Here is a 23,352-nt window from a genome sequence, read left to right on the forward strand (position 1 = left end):
CCACATTTTCCATCTGGGCCAATGCTATTTTGGGGTATGATATCCCGATCTGGACATTGTTGATGGAGTATCGGGAAAGGGCGTCTGCTACATCGTTGGAAGGGCCATTTAAGTATCTTGGGTGGTTTTGCGACGAATGTTCTGATATTGATGATAGGTGGCTACCAGGTGTCCTTCAGCTGACCACCCATCCTTCTAGCATGTGTCAGAAGTGGCTGATGGCTCTGTTGACTGCCAGTAACCCTTGACCCTCAGTCGAATGTGGAGTACTTATGTTGTGCTGGCGATAAATTCTTGCTGAAGAATGCCAACAGGTGACGATTGTCATCTGTGTCTTGTAAGAGTACTGCGCCCATCGCTATGCTACTCATGTCCTTCGTTAGGGTGATGGAACTTTCGAGGTAAAGGATATATTAATGTGACAGCATAGGCGATTGCTTTTTTAGCTAGTATGAAGGCTTTACGTATTGTTTTCATACCATCATAGTTTTTTAGGTTTTCCTTTTAAACACTCATATATTGGGGCCATTGTTTCAGCGAGGTTAGGTTGGAAACGGTAGTAATAGTTAATTATACCAGTGAATTCTTGGACTCTTTGATAGTTGTAGGTTTTTGAAGTTGGTGATTGCTTGGACCTTTGTTGGGAGGGGCTTGACACCGTCAGGGCTTACTTGTTGGCCCAGGAATTCCACTACTGGTTTTACCCATTTGCATTTGTATTTTAGAACTATAAGTCCATTTTCTTGAAGTATTTGTAGGACCTGCTTGACGTCTTTCATGTGTTGTTTGATGTTGGGGCTGAATATTAGTAGAAACGTAGGTTGCCCAAGATTTCGTCGATCAGATGTTGAAGGTCACACCTGAGTTCTGAAGGCTGAAACAGCTGTAGTTGGTGTATATGTTGAAGGGGTGATAATGGTTATTTTTTCTATATCCTCCTTTGTGACCGGGACTTGAAAGTATCCCTTCAGCAAGTTGATCTTCTTAAATATTTTGGCAGTTTCCATCTGGTTGATTATGTCAACAATGTTCGGCAGTGGTTATTTGTCAGGTATGTTGTCTTGATGTCAAGTCTCTGGTAGTTGCTGCGGGGTCACCATATGCAGTCGGATTTTGGTATCGTGTAAGGGAGATGCCCAGGGGCTGGAGGCTTTTTGGCATATTCCTGCCCATTCTGTGTCCCAGAATACTTGCTTGGTGTGGACGAGTTTTTCTGGGGCCAAACATCTAAAACGGGCGTGCACCAGGGGACCTTTGTTGACTATGCGGTGCTTGTGGCTTTGGTCAGGTCGAGCTGCAAGTCAGCCTCCTTAAATGCCTATGGGAACTCCTGTATCTCTGGTGCTGGAGTCTGTGTGAGTCGGGCTACGGGGGTGAGTTGTGTGAACAGCTGCTATTTTGCCATGTCTACCAACATGATGTGGGCTTTTAGGAAGTCTGCTCCTAAAATTGAGATTTTGTCTGCTGTGATTAATGTCCAGTTGTACTGCTTCCTATTGAACGACACTTTAATGGTCCTTTTTCTGTATATTTTCAGCGATGCTCCGCTGGCAGTGGATGCCTGTAGGGTGCTGGGGTTGGATTGGGACGTTCATGCAGGTTGGCTAGCACAAATGATTTAAATGCACCGGTGTCAACCATGAACTCTGTATTTGATGTCTCGTCTATGATGAAAAAATGTAGAGTTTTTTTCCTGTACTTGGAAGAAAGATAGCGGAAAGCAGGCACAGTATCTCTTAAGAGGCAACTGGTCTGCCCACCGCTGACGGTTATTATGTTGGGTTACTGCTGTGACCCTTTTACATTTATTTTGAAAGGCAGCAATCATTTTCACATTTTCAGGCTTTGCTCTCAAACTTGGGAGGTTCTTCTTCTGTTTTAGGCTTGTATTTTGGTTTGTTTTTCCACCTGGAGCTTTGATAGTGCTGTATGGGAGCGGCGTGGCTCTCTGGATCATTGTCCGTCTCTGTGTTGGTCTGCTACAGTGGCTGTAGGGCAGCTGCTGCTACAGTTGGTTGTGTAGGCTCCGTCAACTTATGGGCCAGGTGGACAGTGTTGACCATCTTCAGAAAATCATTGAGATCCATGGTTAATGTGTTGGGGATGGCCATGACTATTTGGCAGGGTAATTTTGTAAGTAGGAGACACCTCTCACAAGGTCCAACATAGTCTCTGGGCGGTCTTAGTTGCTCATAGACGTGCAATGGGTGTTGGTCTCCTATTGCTGTCCCTATATTGCTATATTGTCTAGGAATTTCCTAACTCTGAGGGTGGATGACATGCTGAAGGATGACCTTAGTTGGGGCTTCAGCACTTCGTAGGTGATGGTATTTCTTTTGGTCAGCGAGCCATTCTGCGATCTACTCAAAAGACGTCATCTGGCAAGAACTTTTGGACAGTGTCGGCTTTGTGGGATGAAAAGATCTTAGACCTGAAAATTATCTCTGCTCTTTAGAACCAGGCCTCTGGTGAAGTTCTGCAGGCAGATATTTACCGCTGCAGTGTTGTCGCTGGGTGGGCCAGTACAGTGGTACCTCGAGATACGAAATTAATCCGTTCCGAGACGGCCTTCGTATTATGAGTTTTTCGTAACTTGGAACACATTTTACATCTAAAATGGCTAATCCGTTCCAAGCCCTCCAAAAACACCCCAGTAAATTATATTTCCAGGCCTAAAACACATGTTCTAGGGTTACGACGGAAGAAATATGACTCCAAAAAGGCAAAATACTGTACATACTTGAGTAATATTCAACTGTTCAAACCCCATTTTTACTGCATATATTAGGACTTTAGCATATGTCCCTTAGCAATAAGCCTAGCCTATGTTAAAACCTAAGAGCTAAAAGCTTAGAATATGCCAATAAAATGTATAAATAATCAGTATGTACTCATTTCAAATAATTATTAATTAATCATTAACTATAATACACAAACAAACAAAAAAACAAACCTCCTTGATCGATTGTTTACATCCAGCTCTTACCTGTCTTAGAGTATCAAACGAGCGCGAAGCAATCATTTTTCCTAGCACACAGTAAGCCATAAATTGTCATTAGTATCTCTCTTCAACTAATGAATCCACTAAACAGTATAATAACCATTCATTTTTATTCTTTATTCTATCTTTACCTAATGAAGATACCGAGTTACTGACAGCTATAATGAAACATGCGTATACGTAACGTAATAATAAAACCAAGAAGAAGAATTCTAAAAAATACGTATTTGTTTGGCAGTCTGATTTATTTTATATTTTCATACAATCAACTTACCTGTCAGATAATATACTAGCTAAGACTCCGTCGTCCCCGACAGAAATTCAAAATTTCGCTGCCACTCGCTACAGGTAGGTCAGGTGATCTACCGGCCTGCCCTGGGTGGCAGGACTAGGAACCATCGTTTTCTATCATATTTTCTCTGTCGCCGGTGGTATCAACATTGTTGTTATTACCTCCTGACTGGATTCTTTTTTCAAACATTTGATCAACGTTTTTTTCGACTTTTGGTGACGTATTTGGATCGTGTTTTGGCATTCGCTACTGTGGACTGTTTTTGGAATAACTCTTTTGGATTTTTCTCAGGATGTCTGATTCTAATGTGAGTGTGAATGTGTGTGAATGTAGGCTGCAGGGTGAGGATACCGAAAGCTTCGGTTGATCCTCACACTGTATGCCGTAAATGTAGGGGGGTGCAGTGTTCTGCTACTAACACTTGTAAGGAATGCGAGAGTTTGAATGCAGAAGAATGGAAGACTTTGACTTCTTATTTGAAGAAGTTAGAGAGGGATAGAGTTAGAAGACTGAAAGGTGTGAATTCAAGGCCTATTGAGCCTTTAAATAATAATTCTTAACCCTACTTCTGGAGAATCTCCCTATTATAAATCTCATTCTCAGAGTGTCTTTTCCGATTCGGCATCGGAAATCGCCAATCTGAAAGCGACGATTCGAGACATGAAGTCCAAGATGGCGGACTCGAAAGGTAAGGCTAGTGATAGTGAAAATTTTAGTGAAGTGAGCCCTATCAGTGTTGTGGAGGGGGCGTTTGATCGTCCCTGCGGCGCTCCCAGGCCTAGACCTCTTCCAAGCTCACATGCCCAGAGGAGAAGGAAAGTCGAAAGCCTTAAGGAGGTCGTGGGGAATCCCCAACGGTCAGACGTCCCTTCAGCTAGCTTTGCTTCATGGCAGGCCAGCTCAAGGGCGCTACAGGAAAAGCGTCCTTCACGAGTGTTTCTCGTCCTCTCCCTCTCCCTCACCTAAACGAGGGTGTAAGGAAGTCGACCTTATCGAGACCGCTGAAGCGTCATATGAAGCAAGACATTGATTCTAGGCCGGAGCGCTTCTCGGATGACGCCCCGTCTGCTATTAAGAAGGCGGAAGGTGGCGTCAACGTCTCCTGACGCTTATGAGGAAGTACCCCATCATGCTTCTTCCCCGAGTGATGACGAAGGGCGTCAGGCGCTAGACGTAGGAGAAGCGTCAAGGAAGATCATTATGGCGGTGCAAGAACAACTATCATCTCTTGTGGGAGTTTTAGCGCCCCGTCGGAAGGACGTGACGCTTCCTATTAAGAAGTCTCGTCCTCTCGCACCTGCTCGGAAGACGTCTTTTAGAAGTGAAGCGTCAAATCAAGAGGATCTTAGACGTGACGCTCCGTCCAAGATTGTGACGCCGAGTAGGAAGCCCTTAGAAAGCGAAGCGTCTTCCGGACGCGAAGCGTCTTCTAACGTCAACAAGAGACGTCATACATGACGCTCGGAGAGCGGGAAGCGTCATACATGACGTCTTCTAAAGCGCGAGAGAAGCCGCAGGTTGTGACGGCTTCCAAGTCGATCAGAATGGGAAAAAGGAAAGACTTTCATTCCCTTAGCCCCTCTCCGATCAGGAGTTTGTCTCCCCCAGAAGAGGAACATTCTGAAAGGAGAACAGAAACTCAGGATTATCAACGAGTTCGACACGAAAACTCGGAGGATGACGATCTTGGAAGAGAGGGCTTGTCCAACTATAGGTGTTGACAACCATGCTTCTGGGAGGAATACGGAGACGAGTTGACTCCGGCTGCTCCTCCCTTCTCCGCGCTCGCTCTTTTCGAGTGCGAAGGCGAAGAAGACTTCGTCTTTTCTGAAGATGAAGCCCACCATCTCGATGAAGCGGGCTTTACACGCCTTAGACGCCTGGATGAAGTCGAAGAAAGACTTAACCAGGACAGTATTTTGCATGCCTCCAGCAAGGTTAGCTTGGGAAAAGAGGCATATGGTACAAGACGGGGGAGGATATGGGTATCGCTCTCCCTTCTACTACAGAGGCAGACTTTTCAACGTTAGTTGACGCTTCAAGGCGTCCTAGTCTTAATTCTGCCCGCATAACTTGGAGTATTTCGGAACTGGATCATCTCCTCAAGGGACTTTTCCATGTATTGGAAGTATTCAACTTCTTAGATTGGTCCCTTGGGGTGATGTCCAAGAAAGCTCACGATTCGCAGGGAATCGAACCTGAAGCCCTGTTATGCATTTTGTCGTGCATCGACAAAGCAGTACAGGATGGATCTTTGGAAGTCTCTGCATTATTTGGAGCAGGTCTTTTGAGAAAAGGACAGTGTATGGCGCCTTCTTAACAAAGGCAGTCTCGCATGCGCAGAGGGCAGCTCTGCTATATGCTCCTCTTTCGGACTATTTGTTTCCTTCTAAGTTAGTGAAGGACGTAGCTCACTCTTTAACAGAGAAGGCGACACAGGATCTTCTGACGCAGTCAGCTAGGAAGAAGAAACCTGCTTTAGTGTCGGACAAGAAAGAACCTAGCACTTCTAGGCAGCCCTTTCGAGGTGGTCCGATCTCAGACCTCCCGCAAGAAGGAAGGCTCCAGAGAGAAGAGGTAGGTTCCGCCTTTCGTCCCTTTAAAAAGGGCAAATGAAACATTTCTCCTCCAAACACCAGTAGGTGCCAGGCTCCTGGAATTCGTGGAAGCCTGGACACTGATAGACGCAGACGCGTCTTCACTAAAGATCTTAAGGAAGGGATATCGTATCCCTTTCCTGAATACTCCGCCCCTAACGTCTATACCAAGGGAACTATCAGCCAAGTACAAGGATCCTGTGCTGAGGGATACTCTTCGATCAATGGTGGAACAAATGTGGGACAAGAGTGCAGTAGAACTAGTACTGGATCAAAACTCCCCGGGGTTTTACAATCGCCTTTTTCTCTAGTGGCGAAAGCCTCGGGAGGCTGGAGACCAGTACTAGACGTCAGCGCTCTGAACAAGTTTGTTCAGAAGGAAGAAGTTCTCCATGGAGACTTCTGCTTCAGTCCTAGCGTCATTACGACAAGGAGATTGATGGTGTCTCTAGATCTCCAAGACGCCTACTTTCACGTCCCGATCCACCCTTCATCGAAGAAGTACCTCCGTTTCATGACGGGGGGAAGGATCTTTCAGTTCAGAGCCTTGTGTTTCGGCCTGTCCACAGCTCCTCAGGTCTTCACAAGCCTGATGAGGAATGTGGCGAGATTTCTTCATCTCAAAGGAGTGAATGTCTCGATGTACCTAGACGACTGGCTCATCAGGGCCAGATCGGAGAGACAGTGTTTGGAGGACCTAAAGTTAACTCTAGATTTGACCAAGGCGTTGGGATTGCTTGTGAACCTCGAGAAGTCTCAGATGACCCCCAGACAAGACCTAGTCTATCTGGGGATTCGGATGGATTCTTCGGGGGTCGGGAGTTTTCGTTTTCCTTCGCAAGAGAGAACCGAAAAAAGGTTTGAGGATAATCTCTCTCTTCTTAGAGAAACAGCAAACGTCAGTGAGGAATGGTTGAGCCTTCTGGGGACGCTTTCCTCGCTGGAACAATTCTTCCCTCTCGGAAGACTTCATATCCGTCCACTTCAATTCTTCCTCAAGAAGTCTTGGAGCTGGAAAAACGGACAACTGTCGGACGTTTTCCCCATTCCAGTGGAGGTAAAGGCACACTACAGTGGTGGTTGCTGCCTCTGGAGAGAACAAAAGGGGTCTCTCTAAGATCAAAGAACCCAGACCTAGTGTTGTTCTCCGACGCGTCGGAGACGGGTTGGGGAGCGACATTAGGCTCGGAGGAAGTGTCAGGCACCTGGGAACCAGCACAGGTGTCCTGGCACATAAATTGCAAAGAGCTCTTCGCCCGTTCACCTGGCTTTGGGAAGAGCCTAGAACCTCTTTGGTGGAGAGACAATGGTAGTTACCAAGTAACGTGGACAAACACCACCGCACTTGCCTACATTCTGGAAACAGGGAGTGGGGGGACTCAACTTCCTCGTTCCTTTACGAACTCACGAGGGGACCTTATTACTTTTGGACGTTCCTTCACAGGAACATCTCCTCCCTGCTGGACAGGTTTTTCGTACAGGGATTAAGGGAATGTGAGGGCGGACAGGCGGCATCCAGGAGGAACCAGGTCCCTTCCATACAGAATGGACTCTGCACGAGGAAGTATGGTCGCCGGATCCTCTGTCCTCTGTGGGGAACTCCTCACGTTGGATCTAATTCGCAACATAACATTTCAAAAAGGCTCCCAGCTGGTTTTTTTGCTCGGTCAGTGGAAGACCCAAGAGTGCAATTATGGTAGAACGCCTTCCTGCTAGAAACTGGTTCTCGAGTGGTACGTGTTTAACGCTTTTTTCCCCATTCAAAATCCTGGGGTTAGTTATTGAAAAAGTTTGTGGCGTCAAAAAGAGACCAGGGATGACTTTGAATAGCCCCCTTTTGGCCGGCCCCAGGAATGGTTCACGGAGGTGGTGGAAGTGGATCGTACGACTTTTCCAAGATCCCTACCTAGGAAGGACCGGATCTTCTCAAAACAACCACCCACTTCAAGATGGTACCATCAAAAACCCCTCCCCGCCCCCTCCTCGCTCTGACTGCCTTTCGGGACTATCGAAAGACTTGTCAGAGCGAGGAGGCGGTTTCTTTTCCGCGAAGTGGGCAAGCGCGAGCACGGGGGGCGAGAGCTCGCCAGAACCATCCACCTTCGAAAGTATACCAGTCGAAGTGGGAGGGGTTCCTTTAGAAGGTGGTTGGTTTAAGAGCCAAAGAAGTTGTCCTCCTCCTCTACCTCTATAAGCGGAAATTTGCTGATCTTTCTTGCTATTTCCTAGAGAGTGAAAATCGCATCTAGCTAGCCGTATCCACCATAAACGGGATACAAGGAGTATGCTCTTCGGTCTGTCATTCAGGAACAGAGGTTTAAATCGTGGCAAATAAACAAAGATCTCCACGTCTCAATAAGAAATCTTTTGAGACGTGCCAAACGGTCCTAAAGAGCCCAGTTACCTCCGAACTGGAATTTTGGACGTAGTCCTCAAATATCTGTCTTTCGGATAGATTTTGCAACCTCCTCATCAGGCCTCAATTTAGAGACGTAACTAGAAAAATTCCTATTCTTTCTTTTGATCGTTAGTCAAACGGACAAAAAGAATTAGTGAGTGTTACAAGGCTCTGGCAGGATAAAGTAGATTCAAGGAAGGACTTCAAGGAACTCGGCGATTTGCTCGTTTACAAAACTCTGTTTTTAAGACGAAAAACAGAGAATCCCGCAAACGAATCCCTGGCCTAGGTCATTCGAAATCAAGAAAGGAATGGTCCCTAGTCTCGTAGGCAGAGAAGCAAGAAGAGGTCTCTATTGCCCTGTTTAGAGCCACTGAAGTTCTATCTTGCAATGAGGAAACCGTCAGTTGGGAGGCTCTTACGACAAGGTGGTTCTTTGGTGCGCGGTCAAAGACCCCACAAGACAAGGGTTACTTGATGTCAAAGAACGCTCTAGCGTTCTTTGTAAGGAACGTCCATTACGGAAGCTCCACCAAAAGGTTCCTGTCCGGCCAGGACGAACAATTGACAACTTCTGAGAGTAACAAAGCTCACGAAACGTACGAGCGGTTGCGCGACGTCTCTCTCCCGTTTTTATAACAATATGTCCCACTTAAAACATATTAGAATACGACATATTGGAGATTGGCAACTCGGTATTTGCCATCTCATTACTTGAAAAGACGTGCGTGTTGACGTATGGAGAAGTGCTTTTCTCTAGGTCCTATCGGTATCGGGCAGATACTATTTCTTGGGTACGGTAAACGGAGCCGACACCAATCCTTAGAATGTAATATACTGTTCTTCTTTTTGGATAATTGGTCGAGAATCTCTTTCGAACAATGGAGGATTCATGGCTCGCACGGGCGGCCGTCTATGGTTGGTTCAATAAGAAGAATTCTCGTCATATCCAATTAGTTTTGAGTATAAATTTTTTTTTGAAAAATTATGTATGTGTTTTCGGTAGTGGTTTTTTTGAGTTACGGTTGTTGTGACGAGTTCGGGGATAACTTCCGTAACAATCCTTAGTTCCTAACACATGGTTAGGTATCATGGTGGTCGGGATTGGGTTGGTCTGCTCCTTGCATAAGGTGTTAATTGTCATATAAGTGGATCAGCACCCCCATTGACAAAGTCCTTTTAGGCTCTGCTGGAGTAAGTGGGTAAGACCCCCATCGGTCAGACCCACCTAAAAGAACTCTTGGCCATAGAGCACCATTATTCTCGCTAAAGTTTCTTGAGGTGATGCAAGAACTACTGGGCAAACAAACCCCACCAAGTCTCCACCACCTATCGGTACGGACCAAGGTTTTATTTTTTTATACCTACAACATATGTTGGTTTTAACCTGTCTATTCCCATAATAGTTAGCTGTCTCTTACCTCCACCGAAGGGTGCCAATCAGCTTATGTATATATGCTGACCAGTAAGTTTGATTGTATGAAAATTGATATTGTTATTGTTACAATAAAGTTTCATACCATACTTACCTGGCGATAATATTAACAATTAAAGGCCCACCCAGCCTCCCCGCAGGAGACAGGTTGGAAGAAGAGACAAAAATATGGATTAGAACAAAACGGGGATGGTTCCTAGTTCCTGCCACCCAGGGCAGGCCCGGTAGATCCACCTGGACCTACCTGTAGGCGAATGTGGGCGCGAAATTTTGAATTTCTGTCGGGGACGACGGAGTCTTAGCTATGTATATATCTGCCATGGTAAGTATGTATGAAACTTTATTGTAACATAACAATATCATTTATTTATGAAGATATAATTCCACAATTTTTTTATTAAATGTATTGGCATGTACTCATGTTTCAAATAATTATTAACTTTAACCCATTAAACTATAATTAAACAACCAAAACAAAAAAAAACGCTTCCCAAAACGTCTGTTTACATCCAGCACTTACGAGTATCGAACGATCGCCAAGGCCAATCACTTTTACACATTTAAACGGCCAGAAATTTTCATTATCTCTCTTCAACGACTGAGAAACTACCAAACCAGTTATAATAACCCATTCATTTCTATTCTTTATTCTATCTTTACCTAATTTTTCTTTTTATTTTTAAATTGTATTGGCATGAATAAGTTTTTCAATTTACAAGCAAACCTTTTACCAATAGAATACGTTAAAGCCCAAGCAAGGGGTAGAATGCTGACCAATAGGAGAGCAGGACCTTAAGGGGTGGGGACTAGCATCAGGAACCAATGGGAGAGCGGGAGGCATGGTGGCGAGTTTACTCAGTTTGCGGCCGCGGGAGTTTTTTTAAAATTGTTCTTTTTCGGTGGTCCGGGCCCGAATCTCGGTACTTTTACAGCACCAACCTTTCGTATCTTGAAAAGCTTTTTCGTATGTTGAGCATTAAAATTTTTCGCATTGGCCTTTCCGTATCTTGGATTTTTCCGTAAGTTTTGGAGCCTTTCGTATTCTCCGCGGTACTACTGTACTGGCATTGGTGGTGTCGTCATCTACAGGGGTCACTATTATAAACAATGGCAGCGAATAGAGACAAGGTTGCAAGGTATTCTGGATTTTATCGAACATAAAATCTTGACAGATCAAGAACTCTTTTGAAGGATGGAAAAGTAGAATTTGACAAAGGCAAAAATTATCTTTAAAAACCGAATTTCATATGTAGAAGCACCACCAAGGTTACTGTATGTTCGCCTCCAGCCTATCAAGTTCCCAAGTTTTTGTTTTGTCCGCTTGCCTGGTACTGAGACTTCATATAGTAAACAAACCCCACTTTACTACATGAACTTAATGCTGATTGTCCACTCAAGCGGTTTGTTGGTCCCTAACCCCCCCATGGTTTACAGGGGACATAATGTATTAAGCCAAAGATATATTGATAATTTGAGCTCTACAAGAAGAGTGGTCAACCTGAAATCCAACCTGGATGGGTTTTTTACTGTCAGTTGCCTCCATTTCTTTGCCGAAAACTGGTAGGTCCATCGTCTGCTGTTTTAGTGATATTTGTTCTTTTAATGGCTAGGTAACTACCCAGGTACGTACACATACGGCGTTAGATAGTAGTTATTCTAGTGTGCATTTGAAACAAAATCAGAGATGCTTTCACCTCGTTAACAGTTTTATTTTATCCAAAAACTGTGGTCCAAGCCATATGGGGTGGCTGATGCCATGGAGCCAAAGATTACACCTGGTTACAAATTATGGTTAGGTTTTTTCCATACGAATAGATTCCAGGACTCATTCCAGTAGCCCCAACTCTGATCGGTGCTTAGATCTGTAGCGAGGGTCAGAGCTGCATGCCTTCAGTGTTAACAAGATCCCTTTCTTGTCAGTGCCCCTTTTCTGGGCTTTGCAGATGATTGAACTAAGTAGGTAGTATCCACAATCATAGATAGTGTTTTATTAACAACCTGAGCAAAGAAAACCTAGAAGAGCCCACAATGCTTCCATGAACTGAACGTTAGGCCACACCTAGCGCCAGAAATTGGATCCAGACGCCAATGTTCTTAGAACGAAAACCCTGGAATGGCCTATAACCAGAATGGGTGAGCTTACAAGTTTTTGCTTGTGACCGACAAGCCAAATTAAAAAAACTTTCTGACAACAATGTCAGTTGTAGTAATATTGTGGATGGAAATTGGTTTTATCGCATCATTTGTTTATAAGCAACCTATTAAATTTTGCTGGTAACTACACCTGGACCGTTTAATAACTTTTGTAGAAATGGTAAAATCGTATGTTTAACTTTGGCTGAAGAACTAGTAAACCTCGCTGTTTTCCAGGTATCTGTAAAAGGACCTGGCTTTATCATGTTCCCAGTCTTGTATGAAAAATAAAAAGGAAAAACCAGAGAAATATTGTAAAATAAAACTTTCATAAATTAAAATTTTTTTTCATACAATCAACTTACCTGGTCAGATATAATACATAGGCTAAGGACTCCGTCGTCCCCCGACAGAAAGTTCAAAATTTCGCGGCACACGCTGCAGGTAAGGTTCCCAGGGTTTATACTACCGTCCTGCCTCCCCTTGGATTGGCATGATTAGGAACCATTCCTAGTTTTCTATCATATTTTTTTCTGGTCGCTTGGAATGTAAAGCAAACGTTTGCAGTTTCCTCTGACTTGAATTTTTTGGAATTTCATCGCCATCGATCGTTCTGGGCTAGTCTTTTTGAGCAGGGAAGTACTGGTATCTTTGGTTCGGCATAGACGCTGTAAATTAAATTTAATTTTTGTTTTGATAACTTTTGGCCTTCGAAAATTTCGAAGAACTTGTTCTTTACGTGGTAAACTACCTGAACTTTTCGTAGACAATCACACTAGTTTGCAAGAAGGAAAAACTTTTAATATTTATTCATAATAACGTGTTAGGTAAAATGTTAAGAAATTGATATGAGCTAAACTTTCCCCCCCTTCCTTGACGATGTAAGGAAAGAATAGTTAACGCTTCCTTTAGAAGTTTATATACGCTTCTCGTTACTAAACGAGCATTTAGGTTAGGCATTAACAGTTACCTAGTAGTTGTGGTAGCCGCATCTCCTTCTTACTTCAACAGAATCTTCCAAATTTCATATTGGTCAATTTGAAGACAAAGGAAGGTAGCTCTAAATAAACCAGACTATTGAAGAAATGGTAAGAAGGTGATTTTTACTGTTCAGTGTTAGTGGCAGTGGAGGGTGCGGTTCTGTTCGGCCTCTGTGTTTCGCTCCCAGGCCTAAGACCTCGTTGCCAAGCTCACATACCCGAGGAGAAGGAAAGTCGAAAGCCTTACGGATGGTTTATGGAGAATTCCCCACCGATCAGGCGTCACCCCTCGGTCAGGATCTGTAGATCGTCCCAGACTGGCCTAAGTTCGCCATTGGAAAGGCGTCCTAAGTTAGTAGAGGGTGCGTTTTTCGATCTGGCTCTTTCTCCCTCGCTCCAGGCCTAGACCTTCTTCCAAACTCACAACGCCCAGATGGAGAAGGAAAGTCGAAAGCCTTACTTAGGGGTTATGGAGAATCCCCACCGATCGGAGGCGTTCCCTCGGCCGGGATTCTGTAAATACGTTCCCAGACTGACCAGGGATAAGCCATTGCAAAGGCAAGCCGTTTACAAAAAGTGCGTCTGTTCTTTCCGTTTCCTTCATCTTACATCACCGAAAAAGACGAAAAAAAAAAAAAGAGAAATGTTCCATGTTAAGAATTTCGTACGATCTTGGCTCGTTCTCTGAATAAAGAGAACACTGACTCACTGAGCGAGAGGCTGAGGAGCCAGCCAGCAAGCTAGCGCGAGCCACGGTCCAACAGCCAGCAGCGAGGCCGCGTTCCAACAGACCTAGCGCGAGACGCGTTTCCATCAGACTAGCGCGAGCCTCGTTCATACAGATAAACGCGAGCCGCGTTCCAGCAACTGAGTGAGAGCCGCGTTCCAGAACTTTCTTTCTTGCGCAAGGCGCCTTCAAAGAGAAAACAGGCGGCTTAAACTAAGGAGCCTTATAGTAGAATGGCAATCAGAAGGATGCTTCCATTGAACGTTTTCTGGCAAGAGGCTCGTATATCAAGACTAGAGGCGCTCGGATCTATTAGGGCGCACGGGACCTTCCACGCAAGCGGAACGTTCCAGGAGCGAGTCTCCTTTCTAGCGTGCGGAACATTCCAGGCGCGCGGAACTATCCAGACGCTAGGCGCTAGGAGCAAGGATCCAGACGCCAGGCGTCAGAAGATTTCAAAATCTTCATTAGAGAGAGGTCAGTCGCGAGACTCCTCTTTGAATTTTTAACTTGAACAACTTTCCCCTGGCAAATGTGCAAGATGTCGCACAGGCGGCCGTTGCTTTTGTCAGAAGGATTCTGATACTAAGAGAAGCCCTTTCATTATTCAGAAGACTCCTTTGTTAGGCAGTTCCTCTCAATGCGACTCTCTCCTTCATCCATGCTCTTCCCTCGTTTGATGAGGAGGCAAGAGCTTTGGGAGTTTTTCTAATAAGATCTCATCGATGTTTGGGTATGATGGCGGATAGAAAAATATCTACTTCCTTCCGTAAACCCTAGTGATGAACAGGAATTCTGTCTCTTCCGCGATTTATGAAGAAATCACGAAGATTTAAAGAGTTCCTTGATTAACTTCGTTCCTTAAGGATATATATATATATGTATGTATATATATATATTATATATATATATATATATATTATATATATATATATATATGTATGTATATATATACTCTTTCTATCGTTCTATTAACGAAAAGAACGAGATAGTAGAAGGTAGTAGAGTTTCTGCTGTATGAGAATACGATACGGTCAATTCATAAACACATACCGTAGTTACTTCTTTTCTGTGCAACTCAATTACAAGTATCCTTCTACGTCTTTCCTAGGAAGGACTACGCTTAAAGGGATTGTTAAGACTACACCTACTTAGCTTCTAGATTTATCGAAGTCTTGTTTCGCTTAAATATGCTTTAATAAGAACTTCCTGAAGTTCGATAATAATTTTATTAAATTCCTTTATTAATTGGAGTAGCTGGCAACTCTGGAAGAGTAAGCGGGGACTGCTTTCGCTGAGAGCCTGAGACCAACGCAGTACGCCTATGCCAGTTACTGTCAGTACCATGTAGGTGTCAGTCATGAGCGGTCGGGCGAATCTCTCTCTCTCCTGCGGGAGGGAATAACTTTCCGTATCTCTCCCCTACAATCGCGGTCTTAACCTCGGATTGAGGGATAATTAAGCTAACATAAATAAATATTGTATGCCTTTTGCTAAGAAGTTTCAATAGAGAGATAGTACAACCTTTCAATGCGGTTTACCGTAGGTAACATTATTAAAGGATTCTATCGAAGCAGAACATTATATTATGTAATGCTCTCAGGCTACGAAAGCATAGCTTATTAGAGTACCTGCTCAGAAGAGATGGATGAGTCGGATGGGAAACATTCTCTTTGGGACAGAACTTGTTTCCCTGAATGGACTATACTACGTATATAAAGTTTTTTCCTACTAAGAACGGAATTAACATGTGAAAGGATGTCTGGTACCATAAAGGCACAGCTGTTTCTGGCACATAACATAAAAAGAATTAGAAGAAAGCGCCAGTCTGGCGCAACGCGCCAGAAGTACCAACCTGGCGCAATGCTCCAGAAGCGCCAGCCCTGGCGCAAAATTTGCGCCAGAAGCGCCAGCCTGGCGCAGTGAGCCAAGAGCACCATTCCAAGATTTTTCTCGTTTTAGCGAGTTATTAACCTAGGAGTCCAGTAGACTCTCGGACACCAAGCTCGGTAAACGGCAAGATTCGTTCCTGATTTCGTTACCCATTTAATCACTTAGGCCATTTCCACGACACTCTCATATCGCATAGAGCATCGAGAATCTCTTTTTTCGCTCCTATTCGCGTTAACAAAGAGATCCTTCTCGATCGACGATAATAACTGTTACATGTTTAACATTTATTGGGAAGAGTTGTGAGAAGACGAACAGGCTTCCTATAGACTGCTTCCTTTTCCTACTTCTCCCCCGATTGAAGATGACGTGGGAAAAGCTTCAAGGAAGATTATCTTGCCAGTACAAGAGCAACTGGCCTCTTTGGTGGGTAGTGTTAGCGCCTCGTAGGAAGGACGTTGCGCTTCCAATCAAGAAGTCTCGTCCTCTCTCCCTGCGAAGCGAGAGGCGTCATGCAGACGTGAAGCTTCCAAACATATCGCAGAGGCTTCGGTTTCGAGAGCGAGATCGGGAGAATCTTACGGAAGACACGTAACGCCAGAGAGACGTGAGACGTCGTCAAGACATGAATAGTCATTTAAAGCTGCTTTAGGACGCGAGGCTCCAACCAAAATTTTGGCGCCAGATTAGGACGCCTTTGAGAGCGAAGCGTCTTCCAGGCGCGAGGCGTCATCCAGACGTCAGCAGCCACACAAACGGGAGGCGTCAGCCAGGACGCTTGGCTGACTAGAGCGTCATCCAAGCGGGAAGCGTCATCCATTTATGGAGAGAAGCCTGGGCTGTTGGCGCCTTCCAGGACTATTAACAAAGCGGGGAAGAGGAAGGAATATCATTCCCTTAGCCCTCTCCTTTTAGGAGTTTGTCTCCTCCAGAGGAAAGACGTACTGAATTAGCAACGGAGACTCATCTAGACCCCGAGTTAGAAGTAAACTCGGAGGAGGAGTTTCAAGGAAGAGAGGACTGTCGAAACTATAATGTTTTGACAGCCTTGCTTCTAGAGGAGTATGGAGACGACTTGACTCCTGCCTCTCCTCCTTCTCCGCGCGCTCTTTTCTCGAGTGCAAAGACGAAGAAATCTTTCGTTTTTTCTTAGAATTGAAGCCCGCCATTTGAAGAAGGTGTTAGTTAGAACGGTCTTCTGCATGCCTCCAGCGAGACTAGCTGGTAAAAGAGGCATTTGATATCAGACGGGAGAGAATAGGGGGTATTTTCTCTTCCGTCTACGTCAGAAGCGGACTTTTCGACCTTAGTTGACGCTTCACGTAGACAAGGTTTGAACTCTGCCCGTATAACTTGGGGCATTTCAGAACTGGACCATCTCCTCAAGGGACTCTTTCATGTATTGAGTTTCAACTTCTTAGATTGGTCCCTTGGGGTGATGTCCAAGAAAGCCCATGATTCTGAAGGACTCGAACCAGAAGTCCTTCTGTGTATCTTTTGTCTATAGACAAAGCGGATCAGGATGGCTCGGTTGAGATCTCCTCTTTGTTTGGAGCAGGTCTTCTTAAAAAGAGGACAGTATATAGTGTCTTTTTAACCAAAGCGGTCTCCCACGCTCAGAGGGCAGCGCTTCTGTACTCGCCTTTGTCTGACTTTTTGTTCCCTTCTCAGTAGTGAAGGACATTTCTCGTTCATTAACTGAGAAGGCGACTCAAGACCTTCTGACACAGTCCTTAAGGAAGAAGACAAACCTGCAGACAGCCCCAAGACACTGTCATTGTCTGATGAGGAGAAAGAACCGGGCCTACAACCTGACAGATGCGCTAGATGCGAACATATAGACAGATAAGAGTGTCCGAGTGGACATTGCCATACATCCTCGAGACTCTACCCAAGCTCGAAGCTCCAGGCAAGTGGGGGAGGAGCCACCCCAGGCGCGAGGCGCCAGGCAGGCGCGAGGTACCAGCCAGCGGCGAAGCTCCAGGCAGGCAAGCAAGGCAGCCATGCCAGGCAAAGCGCCAAGCTCCAGGCAGGCACAAAGCGCCAACCTGGCGCGAAACGCCAGCCAGGCGCGAGGCGCCAGGCAGGCGCGAAAGCGCCACCTGGCGCGAGCGCCAGCCAGGCGCGAGGTGCCGCCAGCCGCGAGCTCCAGGCGGCGCGGCGCCACTCCAACCAGGAGCTAGACGCCAGCCAGGCAGCAAGGCCAGGCAGGCGCGAGGCGCCAGGCAGACACAAAGCGCCAGCCAGGCGCGAGGCGCCAGCCAGGCGCGAGGCGCCAGCCAGGCGCGAGGCGCCAGCCAGGCGCGAGGCGCAGGCGCCAGCCAGGCGCAAGCCAGGCTCTAGGCGCGAATCTCCAGCTAAGACGCGAAGTGTCATCCAGATGCGAGGGCGCCAGTCAAGCGAAAGGTACCAGACAAGCGCTAGGCGCCAACCAAGAGCGAAGCACCAGCCAGGCGCGAGGTTCCTGCCAGGCTTCAGGCTTCAGTCGGGTGAGATCCATTTCAAGAAAGCCCTGGTCCTTCTTTGAAACATGGAGATCTCCTAAGCACTTCATTAGTGACTTGATTCCTCAAACAGCTGAGAATTAAAGCGCAGGAAGTTCGCTGCTTTTTGCAAATTCTTGTTCTTTTACATAACAATATGTCATAATAAGACATAGTTACTGTGTACGGTAGAGGCAACTCTGTGTTGACTTCTCATTACACAAAGGATGTCAAGTTAACCTACGAGAGATCCTTCTCTTTTGGTTTATACGTTTCTGCGGATACGTTACTGGATAAGGAGCCGACACTGATCCTTAACTTTGAGTTAAAGTTTTTTAACTTAGTGAAATTATTGGGGTTTTTGAAAGGAGTGTGGGGATAACTCTTTCCAATTTGAGCGCGAACCCTCGTGTTAGGATCAGGTGATCGGGATCGGTGTTGCGCTCCTTCATAAGGTGTATTGTCATATAAGTGGATCAGCACCCATTGACAAAGTCCTTTCAGGCTCTGCCCGAGTAAGTGGATAAGACCCCTTCGGCAGACCCACAAGAACTCTTGGCCATAGATCACATATCTCGCTAAAGTTTCTTGATTGGTGATGCAGACTACTGGGCAAACACCCACGAAGTCTACCACCTATCAGGTAGGAACCAAGGTTTATTTATACCTACAACATATGTTGTTTACCTGTCTATTCCATATAGTAGCTGTCTCTTACCCTCCACCGAAGGGTGCCAATCAGCTATGTATATATCTGACAGGTAAGTTGATTGTATGAAAATGATATTGTTATGATACAATAAAGTTTCATACATACTTACCTGGCAGATATATACGATTAGGGCCCACCCAGCCTCCACCCCGCAAGGAGACAGGTGGAAGAGAAAAAATATGATAGAAAACAGGAATGGTTCCTAATCCTGCACCCAGGGCAGGGACGGTAGATCACTGACCTACTGCAGCGTGTGCGCGAAATTTGAATTTCTGTCGGGACGACGGAGTCTTAGCTATGTATATATCTGCCAGGTAAGTATGTATGAAACTTTATTGTATCATAACAATATCATTTTCTGTAAATGTAAAGTTAAGTGATTTTTCAACATTTTTGAAACTGAATTTCTAAGTATTGAGCCTTAGTATTATGCTTCAAGATAAAGTAGTTTTAGACTATGATATTACAGTATTTACATGGTGTAATTGTTTTTAATTTATTCCTTTTCAGCTGAATTACTTTTCCAATTGGTTCAACAGAGAACTACCAGAAAAAATAAAAGCAATGAAGTCAAGCCATCAAGAATCCAAACGATGAAGCTAGGTAGTTAAATCTGTGATGTCTTAACCTTTCATCCTAAAAAATATTTAAGTTTAATTATATTTAAAGCAATTCAATGTCTGCATAAAGGGATTTTACGAAGGAGAAAATCTATTTCTGGGTGATTGGCTCGTGTCGCCCTATGAAAGGATCCTTAATATCATTCTTTCTAGGTAAATTAATCTAAAATTACCAGAGAAAAACAAAATTAAGAAAATGTCGTAAAACTGACTCGCTCACTCTTAAAAGAAGTGTCGGTATGGCAATAGGGGCGAGTGGGAACACTACCACGAGACATTCACCAATTAGAACTTCCAATCAGAATCCCCACAAGAGAGAGCTGATACTAACAGGCGATGCGGTCGCTACTACTACTACTAGAGGACGCCACGGACAACAGCGCCCCTAGCGGACATCCTTAATCTAAAAACATCTTGATCCTGCAGGGGGGAGGGGGGGGCAAACAATACAGGGTGGGTTTCATAGGGCGACACGAGCCAATCACCAGAAATAGATTTTTCCTTCGTCAAAATCCCTTTTCTGGGCTCAGCTCGTGTCGGCCTATGAAAGAGTACCAGAGAAACAGACAAGATGGGAAAAAAGGACAAATGAAAAGCAGTTGTAAAATGAGGGATATAATATAAGTAAATCAATTACAGCATATAACTAAGTACTTAAGTCTAACTTATTCTAAACAGTAACATAAAAGAAAGTTAGTAATGTAAAGTACTTAAAATTAAAATAAACACAGTAAATTATAATAATGCAGTGTAATTTTAACAAAATAGATTTACTTAGATAACTTATTTACAAAATATAAACACATTGTGTCCTACCCTAGCATAAAAATAAGGGTAGTTACACTGAAGTACATTATCAGTACAAGGTGTGGATGTCCCTAGCAAAAAAAATAAGGGACAATCCACTAATATGATTTCAGCGGCTAAGGCTAGGATATCCGAGTAGCATGGCGATAGGGTGAGGTATGTTGGATGAGGTAGGTAGAAAGGAGGAAACCTGGATCTGCTACTACAACTACTAGAACAGTTACCATGGAGCAACAATGTTTCCCGCTGCTACTGCTGAAAATTTTAAAGATTCCAAGGACTTTAGATAATGACGTTTAAAGACTGTCGGAGATTTCCATCCAGTATACTTTTTAAGATCCTCAAAGTTCATATGTTGAAAGTAATTAATTGAGGTGGCTACTCCCCTGATGTCATGTGCTTTTGGAAATGAATCAGGATTGGTTGTTTAATGAAGTAAAGGATTTGTTGTCTAATACCTTTTACTGACAAAGTACACCTTTCTCTCTCATAAGAGAGGACCTGAGGATCTGAGGATGTACGAGATAGAAAGGCTCTTTAAAGTTGATACTGGGCAAGAGAAGGGTCTTGCGGAAGTGCGGATGACTTTCCAAGGGGCCCACCTGCAAGAGGATCCTCATTTTTAGCCAAAAAACTACGATCCGGAGCAAGCAGAACTTCTCCTGAGGGCAGGAATTCCACATGACCCGCATCTCTGGATAGAGCCGACAGTTCTGAAATTCTAGCTCCTGAAGCTAGGCTTAATAAAATAATGTCTTTCTAAGAAGCATTATGAATGTACAGGACGAGTTGTCAGTATCTGAAGTAGTTTGAAGGACAATCATTAAGAACCATGAAACTGCAGTAGGCTTTGAGAAGGTCTAAGTCTAGCACAGGCTTTAGGAATAGACGTGAAATAAGATTCAGTCAGATCTATCTGAAAACCTAACTGAAAGATCTTCTTCAAAGCCGATTTATGAGTAGTAATAGTGCTAGCTGTTAAACCTTTTTCAAACAAGGATCTGAAAAAGGATATAGCTAGATTAACTGTCATGGTTGTAGTGTTTGATTCTTTCAGGAAGGATGCTAATTTTTTAACAGCTGAGTCATATTGTCTAATAGTTGATTCTCTCTTATCTGATTCTAGAGAGATATTTTGTGGATCAATATTTAGCATCTTTATTAGCCGCAAACTTCATGAAGTCCATAAGTTAGGGTCTGAAGAATTCCTGAGGAAGCGAACACAGTCCACTCATTTGTACTGATTGTGACAGCGGGGTTGGGATTGGGAATCCGTTGAGGTCGGAGACCCAATTCCAAGAAGAAGAGGATACCAGTTGCTCTTGGGCCAGTCCGGTGCAATCAGAGCTACTATTCCCTTGAAAGTCCTCAGCTTGCTTAAGACTTTCAAGAGAAGATTCACTGGAGGAAAAAACAAATTTTTCTCCACTGATCCCAATCTAACGACATGGGCGTCCGTGGCATAAGCCAAAGGGTCCAGGTTGGGAGGGGGCCACATAGCAAGGGAGCTTGTGGTTTGCTTGTGAGGCGAAGAGAATCTACTTGGAGACCTGGGACTCTCCGGCATATCCACTGGAATGACCCGTCGTCTAGGGACCATTCTGATTCCAGAGGGACGACGGGACAAAGCGTCTGCTATCACATTTCTTACCCCCGCCAGGTGAGTGGCGGACAGATGCCATTTGTGTTTGTTTTGCTAGGGCAAAGATGGCTATCATGACATGGTTCACATGCTTGGATTTGGACCCTCCTCTGTTGATGCAATGAACTACCACTGCACTGTCCAAAACTAGCCTTAGATGAGACTTTTTCGGGGAAGCAGTCTCTTCAAGGTAAGAAATACTGCCATTGCTTCCAGAACGTTTATGTGGAGCTGGCGAAATTGAACTGACCAAGTCCCCTGAACCTGTTTTGAACTGAGATAACCCCCCCACCCGACAGGGAGGCAATCCGTTGTGAATGGTTAACACTGGAAGGGGATATTGAAGGGTACCCCCGCTTGGCTAAGTTCTTTACTTTTGACCATGGACGGAGTTGATTGCGAAGGATCTGTGGAATTACTGACAACTTGTCTCGAGATTTGGCGTTTGCTCTCGATCGCCAAACTCGATTTATATCTTTTAGCCTGCTTTCAGGAGGATATCTGTTACCGAAGCAAACTGAAGGGACCCTAGGATTCTTTCCTGGCTTCTCCTTGATGTTTGTTTGCATTTTGAGAAATTGCCTGACAGATTTTGCTATTTCCTTCCGTTTGGCCACTGGAATTGACAGATTGTGGGAAGACAAATCCCATTGGATTCCCAGCCACTGAAAACGAGACTCCGGGGTAAGTCTGGATTTCGTTTTGTTTATCTGGAACCCCAGATGTTCCAGAAAGTGAACTACCTTTTTGGTGGCTTTGAGACATTCCTCGACAGTTGGTGCCCAGATCAACCAATCGTCGAGGTATGCTGCTACCATGATTCCCTGAGTTCTCAATTGCTGCACAACCACTTCTGCTATTTTCGTGAATACCCTGAGGGCTACATTCAGACGAAGGGCATCACTTTGAATGAGAATGATTTCCTAGCCTGAATCCTAGGAATGGGCGGAAGTGTCTGGCTATAGGGATATGATAGTATGCGTCTGTAAGATCGATGGAGCATGTGACGGCTCCACGCGGAAGTAAGGTCCTTACTTGCGAGAGGGTAAGCATCTTGAACTTGTCGCAACGAATGAAAGAGTTTAGCTTTGACAAGTCTAAGATTACCCTTCTTTTTGTTGAGCCTTTCTTTGGCACGCTGAATAAGCGCACCTTGAAATTTTAGATGCTTGACTCTCGCAATAGCTCCTTTCTGAAGGAGTTCCTTCCTCCGCGTAATCTGTCAATTCCTTTGATGGTATTTGGCGGAATGATTTGATTGGAGGAGGATCTTTGATCCAACTCCAACCCAATCCTTTGGACACTATGCTCTATGCCCAATTGCTGAACCCCCACCTGTGACGGAAGAGGAACAGCCTCCCTCCTACCTGGGGAGCCTCATTGTTGATGGGCGGGTTGACCACCACGCCCTCCTCTGAACTGCTTGCTCCTTGTCGCCCTCCTGCGCCACGCTGGCGAAAGTAGCCTCTCGCCCTACCTCTCGATTGTCTGTTAAAGGGAGGGTAGCCCTGACCTTCATACGTAGGGTTGAAGGCCGGCGAGAGTGCGTAGGAGGTCGAAGGTTGTGACTGAGGAGACGCAGGAGGATGGGCTGGTTCTGTTTAGAAGTAGCAGGTTGTCCCTGTTGGGTAACCG

At 44.9% G+C, this 23,352-nt stretch overlaps 1 protein-coding gene across 2 annotated transcripts in view; it reads left to right on the forward strand.

Annotated features, from left to right (window-relative positions):
- The window catches only part of LOC135214752 (putative phosphatidate phosphatase), a 57,687-nt gene extending 38,361 nt beyond the window's left edge, over positions 1–19,326 (forward strand). The window contains exon 7 of one of the 2 annotated variants that reach the window (XM_064249101.1): positions 19,159–19,326. In XM_064249101.1, the coding sequence (XP_064105171.1) occupies positions 19,159–19,245 (87 nt within the window). In that variant the 3' untranslated portion in view covers positions 19,246–19,326. The remainder of the gene's footprint in view (positions 1–19,158) is intronic. The other variant, XM_064249100.1, reaches the window with a different exon arrangement.
- The last annotated feature ends 4,026 nt before the right edge of the window (positions 19,327–23,352 follow it).

The sequence above is a fragment of the Macrobrachium nipponense genome, chromosome 46, assembly GCF_015104395.2.
Source record: "Macrobrachium nipponense isolate FS-2020 chromosome 46, ASM1510439v2, whole genome shotgun sequence".
NCBI classification, from domain to species: domain Eukaryota; kingdom Metazoa; phylum Arthropoda; class Malacostraca; order Decapoda; family Palaemonidae; genus Macrobrachium; species Macrobrachium nipponense.